Source organism: Prionailurus viverrinus, chromosome D4, assembly GCF_022837055.1.
Source record: "Prionailurus viverrinus isolate Anna chromosome D4, UM_Priviv_1.0, whole genome shotgun sequence".
NCBI classification, from domain to species: domain Eukaryota; kingdom Metazoa; phylum Chordata; class Mammalia; order Carnivora; family Felidae; genus Prionailurus; species Prionailurus viverrinus.
This window is the reverse complement of record NC_062573.1, coordinates 79,655,026-79,668,029: the sequence shown is the minus strand read 5'-3', so window position 1 is coordinate 79,668,029 and position 13,004 is coordinate 79,655,026. Positions and strand designations below refer to the sequence as shown.

Sequence of the window (13,004 nt, the reverse complement as noted above, 5' to 3'; positions counted from 1 at the left end):
CCTTGTGTTTATATGGGGCCCACTAAAACAATCCAGTATGCTCTCCCCATCTTAAGATCCTTAATTTCATCACATCTGCGAGGTCCCTTGGCCATGTAAGGTAACACATTCAAAAGTTTTCGGGGAGCAGGATGTATACTTTTGTGTGTGGGGGGTGTTATTCTGCCTACTATAATAAGTTAGTTTACCTTTTTCTACCTCATTGTCTTCACCTATAAAATTTTAAATAATAGTCCCTTGTGAAGATACTTACGAAAATCACATGAGAAAACCAATATAGAAATTAGCACAGTGCCTGACATTCTCTTGCTATCGTTATCCTTGTCACCGTGGCTATTAACGTTGCTGTTATGGGGCCTCATTTCACCCTTGTCTCTGTGCAAGTCAACCCAACAGAGATCATGGAAGGGTGATCCCCAGGCAACAATGGGAGGCATGGGGCAGAGCATGTTTTCTAAGAGTGTGCGTTTAAATTGCATTTTGCAATTTCCTTTAGCACCCCTTTTTAAAACCCAGACAGTTGCAAGAGGCACAGCCTCTGTACTTATGCCCTGCCCTTCTCAGCAATTCTGCAGACTGGCCAGAGCCTGTGTTAAGCCGCTCTGTAACATCCGGGTCTCGGGAGAAATTCAGAGCTGTTTCTAAATCCTTTCCCGGGTAGAAACTGTGCTTGCTGACCCAAATCTCCTAAATTGTCAGATGGCCTCGGGTTTGGTGACTGTTGAGAAGAAACAAACCACTTGGCCATCAGGGAATAAACAACACAGTGGCTCTCAAATGAAGGTAGGTCAGCATGTCCTGCAGGACTTCTGTAACACAGGTTGCTGGGCCCCACCCGCACAGGTTCCCATTCGGTAGGTACAGGGATGTGGACCAAGAACTCACATTTCTTATAAGTTCTGCTGTTGCTGATGCTTGGTCAGGAGACCACACTTTGAGAATTACTGGGATTGTATGACATCACAGACGAAACAGCCCCCAGAAAGGGTTTCCCACACTGTCTGAGTTGGGCAAATAAGGGAGCTGGATGGGAACAGTGGGAGGAGCCTTCCTGCCCCAAGCTCCCTACAGTGACAGGAACACCCCCTTCTTTTCGCGATGGATAGATTTTACCACATCCAATTTAGTAAATAGCCAGAAAGGCTGGAAGCCAGAATGCATTGTGCACATCACTGAGACATGGTTAAAAGCAACAGAATTGACTTGTCATTTTTTTTTTACTTTTGGAAAGTTTGCTTTTATTTTTAACCTCAATTTCCTCTCTTTCCCAGTTGTATTGAGAAATGATTAACAGATGTCACTAAGTTTCAGGTATACAGCATGATAGTTTGACTTAGGTATTTTGTGAAATGATTCCCACAATAGGTTTAGTTAACATCTGTCATCTCATACAGATAAAATACAAGGAAGAGAAGAAATTTTTCCTTGCCATGAAAACTTTTAGGATCTATTTTCTTAACAACTTTCTCAGACATCATACAACGGTGTTAGCTACCGTCAGTACGTTATATATTGTATCTGCAATACTCACTTCAAAAGTAAAAGATTGTACCCTTGAACCATTTACCTCCGTTCCCCACCCCCACCTCTGGTAACCACAAATCTGATCTCTTTCTCTATGAGTTTGGTGGAATTTGGGGGTTTTGTTGTATCATGTTTGTTTTTTTAAGACTACATATAAGTAAGATCATACATACAGTATTTGTTTTTCTCTAACTTATTTCACTTAGCATAATCTCTTCAAGGAACATTCATCTTGTCGTAAATGGTAGGGATTCCCTCATTCTTTAGGGTTGAATAATAATCCATTGTATACATATACCACAACTCCTTTATCCATTCATCCATTGATGGACACTTAGATTGTTTCCATGCCTTGGCTATTAGAAATAATGCTGCTATGAACATGGGAATACAGATATCTTTTCAAGTTAGCGTTTTCATTCCCTTTATACCCCCTCTCTTTGTTGTTGTTGTTTGAGGTATAATTGATAGTTTAAAACTGCACACAGCAACTAATATGTACATCTTGAAAAGTATATACACACATCCATGATACCAATTGATAGGGAACCATCTGTTATAAGATGGCCGACAGGACTGATAGGGAAATTCCGGTCCCTGACCAAAGCCTCTCCTTCCCGGTTCTTCTTCCTACCCCACTTGCCGGGCGCACACATGGCAAATTACTCCTAATGCAGAATGCAGAAGTAACAAACTATAAATTGTTCCCTCTGCTTATGCTTGGGGCTCAGACCTCTGGAGAGTGATCTCCTCTGAGCCCGCCGGTGTAAAATTAAACCTCCTGCCTTCCAAGATCTCCAAGTGCCGCTTGGTTCTTCTGCTGGGTGATCCAGACCAGGTTCCATAACAGCCTCACTACAGCCGCCAAGGTACTAAACATGTCCTGCACCTCCAAAAATGTCCTGTGTTCTGTTTTTGTTTGTGTGTCTGTGTTTTTATTGTTTTATATGAACACTTAACGTGAGATCTACTCTCTTAATAGCTTTTAAAGTACAGAATACCACATTGTTAATTACAGGTGCCATCTTGTACAGAAGATCTCTAGAACGTACTCATTTTGCATAACACAAACTTTATTATTTTTTTTAAGTTTCTTAAGTAATCTCCACATACAGTGTGGGGCTCAAACCCACAATCGCAAGATTAAGAGTCACTCACTCTTCTGACGCAGCCAGCCAGGCGCTCCACATAACACAAACTTTATATCCAATAAAGAATTTCATTTCCCCCTTTCCTAGCCTTTGGCAACCACAGTTCCCTTCTCTCCTTCGGTGAATTGGGCATTTTAGGTACTTCATGTAAATGGAATCACGTTACTTGTCTTTCTATGATTGACTTACTCCATTTAGCATAATGCCCTCAAGATTCATCTCTGTTGTTGCAAATCACAAGAATTCCTTCTTTTTTAAGGCTGGATTATATTCCATTGTGGGCGTGTCTACCATAGCTCCTTCATTCATCTGTTGATGGGCATTTGGATTATTTCTATGGCTTGGCTTTTGTAAATAATGCTGCAGTGAGGGTTGCAAATATCTCAAGAGGCTGATTTAACTTCTTTTGGGTATATACTCAGAAGTCAGGTTGACGGATCACAAGGTAACTCTATTTTTATTGTTTTGTGGGAACTCCACACCGTTTTCCAGAGGGGCTGCACCACTCTGTAGTCCCACCAACAGTCCAATTTCTCCCTGTCCTCACCAACACTTACCTTTTTGCAGTGTTCTGGAAATAGCCCTGCTAACAGGTGTGAGGTGATATCTCATTGTGGGTTTGATCTGCATTTCCCTGATGGTTAGGAGAACAATATCCCTTTTATCTGTTTTGCTTATTGGGCTTCTAGATCAACTTTTATTTGAATGACGGTCTGGAGGCAAAAAAATAAATAAACAAACCCACCATATTTTATTTTGGGCTTCTAGATCAACTTTTATTCGAGTAACGGTCTGGAGGAAAACAACAACAACAACACATTTTTTGGGGGGGGGGGGCTTCTAGATCATCTTTTATTTGAATAACGGTCTGGAGGCAAAAAAAAAAAAACCACTTTGAAATTGATGCCCAGTTTCCTCAATTTACAGATTTACAGAGGAGGGGCTGGAGAAGGTAAGAGGCTCGCCCAAATCCGTAGCTGTCTGTCCTCTGTGGTGGAAAGGTGTCCTCATTTCAACACGGCACTGTCAGTCATCTCGATCTTTAAACCATAATTCAATAAACGAGACAACTCTTTGGCTCACTTTGCAGCATCTGAAATATTCTTTCCTCAAGCCTCAGTCTTAATTCATGGCCACTCAGCTCATTGTTCCTCCCTTTACCCCCTAGCAGCCCTCAGTGTGCACGGCTGTCTGTTGTTGGCCAGTTTGAGGGAGGCAGCAGAAAAAATGCCTGTGGACCTAGAGCATTTTCCTGCAAGGCACCCACACATTTTAGGGGGAGTTGCGATTAGGGCACACGTTTTCTTGGCAGGCAGAGCAGGGAAGGTAAGACAGACTGTAATTTAAATTTGGCCAAATAAGTAAGGCATCCCTTTGAGCTCTCCCGGGGAATGAAACTGAAAAGCATCAGATGGTTGATTACTTATCATCGCTAAAAAGGTTTTGATGTCTTAGAGCTCCCTTCAGCCCTAACAGTGAACCAGTTTCACACTCACACCCTCCCCATGGCAACGCCTCCCCCCTCCCCCCTCCCAACCCCGCCCTAGCTGTACTTTTCCCAGCCAGCTCCCGGTAGCTGGAGAATCTCACCCTGTGCCAGGTGCCACAAGAGAAACACACACACACACACACACACACACACACACACACGATCAATGTTGGCTGTGTGACGCTCTTGGAAGCCAGACCAGCATCTGAAGAGCAAAATATTCAGTCAAATCAACAGGTTGGTTTTCCCCCGCACAATGCTAAGTAATCACCGCGACTCCTTATGTTCCACAGAATTGATGAATCCTCATTCGCTCCGGGCTGATGGTTTGGCCGTCATGCAGCCTCAGATTGGTGTCCAGCCTTGGTCTTTTCATCCGCCGTAGCTTAGGAAATGATAACTGGTTTTGCCACCTGGGTAACTTTTTAATGATCTGAAAGACCACAAGGAGCCAGCATTTCTTTTGTGCAGTTCCTCATTCAACAACCTAATAGCTATCTGAAAAGAGCTTTCTTGAAAAGAAGAAAAGTCTGTTCCTCTTGGGCAGAGGCAATGGTACCTCACGATTCTCTGATTAAACTATCACACTGAGCGTATTACGGGACATCCGACTTGCTTGAGACGGACTTACCGCTGAGGTTTCTTGGTATTTGCACTGATGCTTTTCCGCCAGCCAGCCGTGAAATGACAGATGAGTGTCCCTAAACTTGCGTGTGAATGATAAGTCAAGTGCCGAAGAAGCTGCTGGGACCCAGCCGCCCCCTGGAGCCACCCTGGAGGGGGAAACATGTTTTTCTTTAGGGTTACCTTCTGTGCCCATGAACTTGAATCAGGAGTGAAACCGAGGTCGGCACCACAGCGGGGTGCGATACTGGAAAGAAAGCGCACTCCACGGTCTGCCCTCTGGCTCCAGTGGACAAGTAGCCTTTGCTGGCAGGTCCCAAACTTAAAACTGGAAGCAGGAAAATGGTTTTCTCTCCTCCCTAACCTCTTTTCAGGATATAACATTGGAAACCTCAAAACCTCTGTAAGGTTGTCTTTAAAAAACCAACTAACTGCTTAGGTTTGGAGTGACCAGCGCTCCAGGCAGGAACCTGGTCATTACTGTGTGTAATGTGTCTGCAGCATCCTGTTTGTATCTCATGATTGGCATACTTTTTCAGCTATCCTGTGATATATGCAGATTGATTTACTTTGAAAACTATGGATGTGCTACTGTGCTAACATACCATGTATGTTATAAATGACTCCAAAGTTAAAATGATGAGATACCCACTAAACACGTACCAATGGCCAAAATTTAGAAGACTGATGATAAAGGAGCCGAGTGGCTTAGTCGGATGCGTGTCCCAACTCTCGGTTTCAGCTCAGGTCATGATCTCAGTTTGTGAGTTCGAGCCCCGCCTTGGGCCCTACGCTGACAGCACAGAGCCTGCTTGGGATTCTCTCTCTCCCTGACTCTCTGCCCCTCCCTCACTCTCCGTGTCTATCCAAACACATAAATAAACTTAAAAATTTTACAAGACTGGGGCGCCTGGGTGGCTCAGTCGGTTAAGCATCTGACCTGAGCTCAGGTCATGATCTTGTGATCCGTGAGTTTGAGCACCGTGCAGGGCTCTGTGCTGACAGCTCAGAGCCTGGAGCCTGCTTCAGATTCTGTCTGTCTCTCTCTCTGCCCTTTCTCCACTCACACACTGCCTCTCTCTCTCTCTCTCTCTCTCTGAAAAATGAACGTTTAAAAATTTTTTTTTAATTTTTAAAGACTGACAATAAACCAGTGGGACCCACATTCACCTTGTGTGAGAATGTAACATGGGACAGGGACTTTCAAAAACCATCAGGTGAATTCTCTTTAGGTTAAACATGCACTGTCCCTAGCATCCAGCTGTTTTATCCCTTGGCATTTACCTAGGAGAAATGAAAATATATGTTTGCACAAAGATTTGTACACAGATGTCCATCAATAGATGAAAAGACAAACCAATTGGTGGTATATTCAAACAATGGAATACTATTACACAACGTAAATGAATAAGCTACTTTTCCGTATAACAGTATGGACAGATCTCAAAAATATTATGCCAAGAAGCCAGACACAAGAAAGCATATTCACCTATTTATGTGAAAGTCTAGAAAAGGTAAAGCTAATCAGTGACAGCAGATCAGTGGTAAGTGGGCGAAGCAGGGTCAGGATTGACTGTGAGGAAGCGGGAAGGCAATTTGGCGGTGATGGGTATTTTCCGTATCTTGATGGCGGTGGTATTTACATGGGTATACATATTTATTAAAACACGTTAAACTGCACACTTAAGGGGCGCCTGGGTGGTGCAGTCGGTTAAGCGTCCGACTTCAGCCAGGTCACGATCTCGCGCTCCGTGAGTTCGAGCCCCACGTCGGGCTCTGGGCTGATGGCTCAGAGCCTGGAGCCTGTTTCCGATTCTGTGTCTCCCTCTCTCTCTGCCCCTCCCCCGTTCATGCTCTGTCTCTCTCTGTCCCAAAAATAAATAAATGTTGAAAAAAAAAATTAAAAAAAAACTGCACACTTAAGATGAGTGCATTATATATGAATTATTCAACAAATATTCAGTAAACATACTGTTTAAAACCAAAGGTAAACTTCTATTCACTTTAGTACTAGAAATCTTAGCCCATGCAATCATATGTATAAGAACCAGAAATAAAATTATTGAAAAGGAGGAAAGATAAAAATCCGCATGGCTTTTAAATGCATAATATTTCGCTCTTGGCACACAAGAACCTATAGAGTTAATATGATTTAAAATATTGATATAGAGGCACCTGGGTAGTTCCGTCAGTTAAGTATCTGATTTTTGATTGTGGTTTAGATCATGATCTCATGGTTCCTGCTATGAAGCTCCTCCTGGCACAGAGCCTGCTTGGGATTCTCTCTGTCACCCTCTCTCTGCCCCTGCCCCGTGTGTGCACTCTCTCCCTCTCTCAAAATAAACTTGGAAAAAACTATGTAATATTTGCTAATGTGATTTAAAGGTCTGGTTCTTTGTTAAACTTATCTTGATGCTTTTTGTGAAGGCTGTGGGGTAGAAAACATACAAAAATGTGTAAATTCAAATGGAAGGAAGGCAAAATGGATTGAGCAAAGTAAATCACAATGATTCATTTTCAGCCCATCTACCTTTATGCAATGTATTTGAAATTCAATTAATACATTTCTCTTTTCTCTGATGTCAATCAGAGACAGCAGAGAGCCTGATGCGGGGCTCAAACTCACAAACTGTAAGATCGTGACCTGAGCGAAGCTGGACTCTTAACCAACTGAGCCACCCAGGTGTCCCCCCCAAGTCTTTAAAATTTTCCAACCACGAGACTTTTTATCATTTTCAGAAACAAAACCGCGTAACAATGAAATATTCCCAAACAACCATTTTCAAAATGTTCTCTCCATAGCACGAGTTTCTTTTCAAAAATAGCTCCTCCTCCATTTATTACTCAAAGTCATCTTTATTTCAGAAGGGCGACTTACATTTTATTTTTTCAAAAATGTCTGCTAGTAGAATAATTCTGACCACTACTTGTCATCACGGAAAATTTCAGCAAATGACAACTCTTGTCTTTAACAAGAAAACTCCATGCCTCATCTATAAGTAGAGCGACTCTTCTCTGTACTTTGCTATGTAATAACCGGGGTAGGCTTATTGCTGGAAAGATTTTCAGGGATAGCCCCATGTTCTCACAAAGTACTATAAACAGTCTGCTATCTCATAAAGGCCTTTTTCTAAATATATATGAAATCCCGTAGCCCCATGTGGACTTCTTCCTACAAAGATTTGTCTCTAAGAACTTGCTGATGTGTGATGCCTGTTAGTGGATATTAATATTCGCTGTTCTTATTAATTATTATCAGTGTTTACATCAGTCATCCTGGTACTACCTACGGTTTGAGACCATGTTTTGTTTTGTTTTGTTTTGTTTTGTTTTGTTTTGTTATTTGATTATATGGTTTTGATTTTTGAGAAATGCTCCAGAAAGAAAAACAATCATACACACACACACACACACACACACACACACACACACACACACAAAGAGAGAGGCTCTGGAAAATGGGGAGAGGTTAGGTTTGCTAGAACCAACCTGGCATGGTATCCATAAGAACTGTAGAAATGGGCATCCAACAAAATTGATATTTGGGCTGCTGTAGCACTTAATTAATAGAAGTCTGTCTATATGTATCTACATATAGATATAGAGAGAGATATAGATCAGTCAGGCTAGTGAAGGGTTTTGAACGAGGCTCTGCTAAACTAACAGAAGACTAACTTGTCAGGGTAACAGCGACAGAAGGTTTATTTTTTTGCTCATGTACATGTTCATGGTTTTGGCTTTTTTTATTGACTGAAGCAAGTGACATGACCAAGGCTAATGTGAATGGGGCAAAAACGTATGATTTTACCAAGGAGAAGGGAAGAACATTTTCATGGACAATGTGAAAACAGCTTGGTTTCTTCATCTTCAAAAATCAGTCTGATTTTGGAAAACCTATTGCTTGGGTCACAGAAGGATAACTCACATTGGCTTAAGAGAAAAGAGAATTTATTTATTGGCTCATATAATCAGGCAGTCCAGAGGGTTTCTGAGTAATACCATCCGGCCTCCAGAGAATAGCTAGTGACCCAGATACGTTTCATCCCCCCCCCCCTCCCTCTCTCTGTCTCCTCCACCCACTCCTTCCCCACTAGAGCTCTGCTTCTTTCTATGTGGGATTCATTCTCCTACTATAGACAGTCCGTCTTCGTGTGGACGGGAAAGACCACTGGCACACAGGGGGCCCCTGAATAACACCCTTTCAGACCCATGACTCAGGAAACACGTAATCTTCTCCAGGTCTACACTGAAAAAACATCTTAGTGAAGTATTTTGATCAGTCTAGCCACCTGTTCTTCTGACCCTCATTCCCAGAGGGATGGAGTTCTGTGATCGCCTGGACCCGGTTCATATGCCGACTTCTGTGGCTGGGGCAGAGGAGGAGGCTGGCTGCACCTGGCAACCTTACAGCATCACACCATCAGAAGAGGGGAGTAAGAATTTCCCAGACAGACCTGGTCCTGCGCAGGTGAAATCAACCGAGGGCCCGCACACATACCCGCCTTGCTCTCTCTAAAGAAGATAAAGCTTGTGCAAGTCTTTTGTAAACTGTAAAGCATTGTCCAAATGCGAATTGCTACTATTATTCCTTTTGAGTTAAGTTTAAAAAAAAAAGCCCCATTATTTACTGGGGTAAATTAATGCCCGTGGCTGGCCAGCATCGTTCCACCCACTTACTTAGGTGAAGGTAGAGTTGCCGTAAACAGGCAGGGGGTTCCCAGCGGATTGAGTACATCGGTGACAACCCGTTTCGTATTAAACCCAGAAGTGATGCTTGCTACTTTGGAATGAGGGTGTACCTGCAAGACAACTGTTTGGTGACAATGTTGAAGAGTTCTGCAGTGTGCATTTTCTGAGTGCTCCTGGTCCCTGGCGTGGTGCTCGGGAATATTCTGGAAGAACAAGACACAACCCCTCTCTTGGAGTCACATTTCACCCCAGCCACATCCCGATAGCTCCGAATATGCAGATTGTGTCGAGGAAGGATCAGGACAAATTGACTGAATTTTTCACTTTTCCTCCTGATGCCTTGACAGCCTGTTTCTCATGCTTACTGGATGATGCTTAATTTAATTCATGTGCCCCAGGCAGCACGCTCTGTGTTGCAGCTGGTGCACAGTTCGTTTGAAAGGGCTTTCTCGGCACGGCCAAAGGCAGGAAGCACACTGCCGTGATACCTTGATGAATGGGTCCCTTGGGAAAGAGGCGCCTTTATAATGAAGTCACAAAAGAAATCTTCATAAATCCTTGGAAGCCCAGCAGCGCGTATGTGTGAGTGCAACCAGCATACTTCCTCAACAACCCTGTTGAAGGTAAAGAAGGCCAATACTAAGCAGAATTAAAAAAAAAATCTGCTGTGTCTCTCACCCCAGGCACCATTCCTATAGTCGTCTCCTCACGCGCGCGCACACACACACACACACACACACACACGCACACACTGCATCCATGTCTGTTGTGAACACTGCTCCTGCCTCCAGGACCCAGGGCCCTCTGCTTTTCCAATCAAAACAGGGAAGAAGAAATAATTGTCACTGTCCCATGTTGACAGATCCCTCAGGTTACTCTCGGGCTAATGAATTTCACCCTCTAGAGCAGCGTTGCATGTTGGGCCTTGAACTGTAACTTGGGTAGATGACAGCTTCTGAGGAGAGGAGTGTGGGTGTCTGAAATCACACTTAACCTGATGGAGTCTCTGTAGGGGACTCACTAGGGGGCCCATCGCTTTGTGAGCCTCCTACTTTCCAGATCCTTCCTTGGCTGGGGCCTTTATCCCAGCTGGCATCCAGAAAGGCCCGGTCTCCATCTTGACTCCATTCCAGGAAGTAGAGCCACTTTGGAGGTGGTGAGGATTCACGGACTAATGTCCTTCTTTCCTTTCCCTTGACCCCCCCCCGTGTAGAAGTTGGCTAGGGCTGTTGTAACCAAGTAGCACAGACTGGGTGGTTTACACAGCAGGAATTTATTTTTTCACAGTGCTGGAAGCTAGGCGTCCAAGATTAAGGTGGCCACAAGGTTGGCTTCTTCTAAGATCTCTCTCCTTGGCTTGTAGATGGCTTTCTTTTCTTTCTGTCTTAACATGGTCTTTTTTCTGGGTGTGCCTTCATCCTCCTCTTTTCTTTAAGGACTTATTGGACTTGTCATATTGGACTAAGCTCACTCTGATGACTTCATTGTACTTTACCTCTTTAAAGACTACATCTCCAAATATAGCACATTCTGAGGTACTGGGGATAAGGACTATAACATATGAATGTGGGGCAGACACAATTAGCCCATAACAACTCATCTTCCTCCCCTTATTCTGACTCCTGGCCTGGCCTCTTCTCCTCTCTTTAACTGCTGAATCCAGGGTAGGTTCAGCCGACCCAAGTCCCCAGTGGCCAGATGTGTGGAGCCGGAGAGAAGAACTAAATGGTTTCCCCCAAAAAAGCCAAGAGTCAAAACCAAGAAGCCCTTGAAAAGGGGTAAGAAGATCAGCAGGCTTGAGGTGGTCATCAGAAGCTGGGGTTTAGATCTGAGGACTCAGGCAGCCAGCGAGGACACAAAGGAGGAATAGTAAATCAAAATGGCGGCAAGACGGCACTCTGGGTCAACACCAGAGTTAACGCAGCCTAGCCCAAGGCTGCTTTCTACAAGTCTCTGGCACAGGGATCTGACATAGATTAGGCATTCACCCACCCTTACATGATTTATTCAAAATCCAGGCTTTCTCTTCCTTGCTTTGCCATTTCTAGTTCATGATTCTGTGACATTATACACATTACTCTCTCTGCTCAAAATCCCCTTCTGCCCCAGTGTTGACCTCGCAGCTCCCCCATGACCTTCTAGATTTTCCTAACCTGCCACCTCTGATGTAAAGCCTCTCCAACTCAGTACATCTTTAGCTCTTCGGAGATCCAACTAGGTTATCAAGTCTCATGAGAATAGAGACACACCTGTGCACTTTTTGAGTCCCCACAGATGTAAGATATCAGCAAATGCCTATCCAGTAAATGTTTTGAATTAGGCCGGTCAAAATCTGTCTTTGAACTCACTTGGTTTATGTGTCCCTTCCTGCGTCTCTCATTCTTCCTTATATGTAGGGAAGCATATGTTTAGCTCAGTGCCTTAAGTAGTGTAGGCACAAATGGTTAAAAATGTAGACTTTGCTGCCAGACTGCTTGGGTTGAGCCCTGACCCCAGTGGTTTATTTTGTTTTGTTTTGTTTGGTGACTGTACTAGTTTGCTAAACCAGCCATAACCAAGTACCCTAAACTGGGTGAACTTGAACACAGTTCATCGCCTCCTAGTTCTGGAGGCTTAGAAGCTGGAGATCGAGGTGTGGCCGGGTTCATCCCTTCCAGGAACTGTGGCGGAGATTCTATGGCGTCCTCTCTGCAAGTGTCTGCTGCTTTGCCGGTATCCCTTGGCTTCTGCGACATCACCCCGACCTCTACTTTCATTTTCACATGGGCGTGCATGTGCGCGTGCACGCGTGCCCAAGCTTCCTCCTCTTGGGGAGAAAAGAAAGCCTGTCGCACCGGATTCGGGGCCCACTCTACTCCAGTATGACTCCAGCCTCTGTCGAACTCAACGCTCTGATGAAGTGACGACATCTGCAATGACTCCATTTCCAAACAAGGTCACATTTTGAGGTACCAGAGATTGCCGCGTCAACATAGCGACGGGGTGGGGGAAGCACATTCAACCTGTAACAGCGACTCTTGGCAGATTACCTAGTTTCAGTCTCTGCGTTAGTCAAATGGAATCATCACATAGCCCACCTTCTAGGGACGCGTGATTAAATGAATTAACATATATAAAGCACTTCAGACAGAGCAAGCCACCAGGAAGCCCTGCCTCAGCATTGGCTAGGATTCTGGGCCACGTGGACGGTTACCTCCTTCACGAACCGGCTGTGGAGGCCGACTCGCTGGGTCATTTTTATACATTGACGATGGTATCGCATCATAAACCGTGCAACATACAGCAGAGCCCTGTATGCCTGGTACACAGTCTCTGAGCTGAACTGACCAAATGGAAGGCAGGGACAATGCAGGGTGATCGCAGGGCTGGAATTCAACGTCCACATACATTTGTCAGATAGTCCCTTTGGTAGATGACACGTTACCATGCCATTCGCGTAGTGGGGTCCCAAAAGATTGGCCAGGGAAGACTTTGAAACCCCTCTTCTTTCTTGGTTTCTTCTTGAGGTTTCCTGCTTGCTTCGAGAG

At 44.2% G+C, this 13,004-nt stretch overlaps 1 protein-coding gene across 5 annotated transcripts in view; it reads left to right on the top strand.

Moving 5' to 3' along the window:
• LOC125150854 (histone-arginine methyltransferase CARM1-like) overlaps positions 1–13,004 on the top strand; it is a 245,965-nt gene that overhangs the window by 173,170 nt on the left and 59,791 nt on the right. For 4 of the 5 annotated variants that reach the window (XR_007146512.1, XR_007146511.1, XM_047831277.1 and 1 more), the window contains exon 6: positions 700–783. The exons of the other annotated variant lie outside the window; for it this stretch is intronic. Coding sequence is in view for 2 of the 4 variants with exons in the window: in XM_047831277.1 (XP_047687233.1) it covers positions 700–783 (84 nt within the window). In the remaining 2 variants the exon portion in view is untranslated. The remainder of the gene's footprint in view (positions 1–699; positions 784–13,004) is intronic. 5 annotated transcript variants of the gene reach the window in all.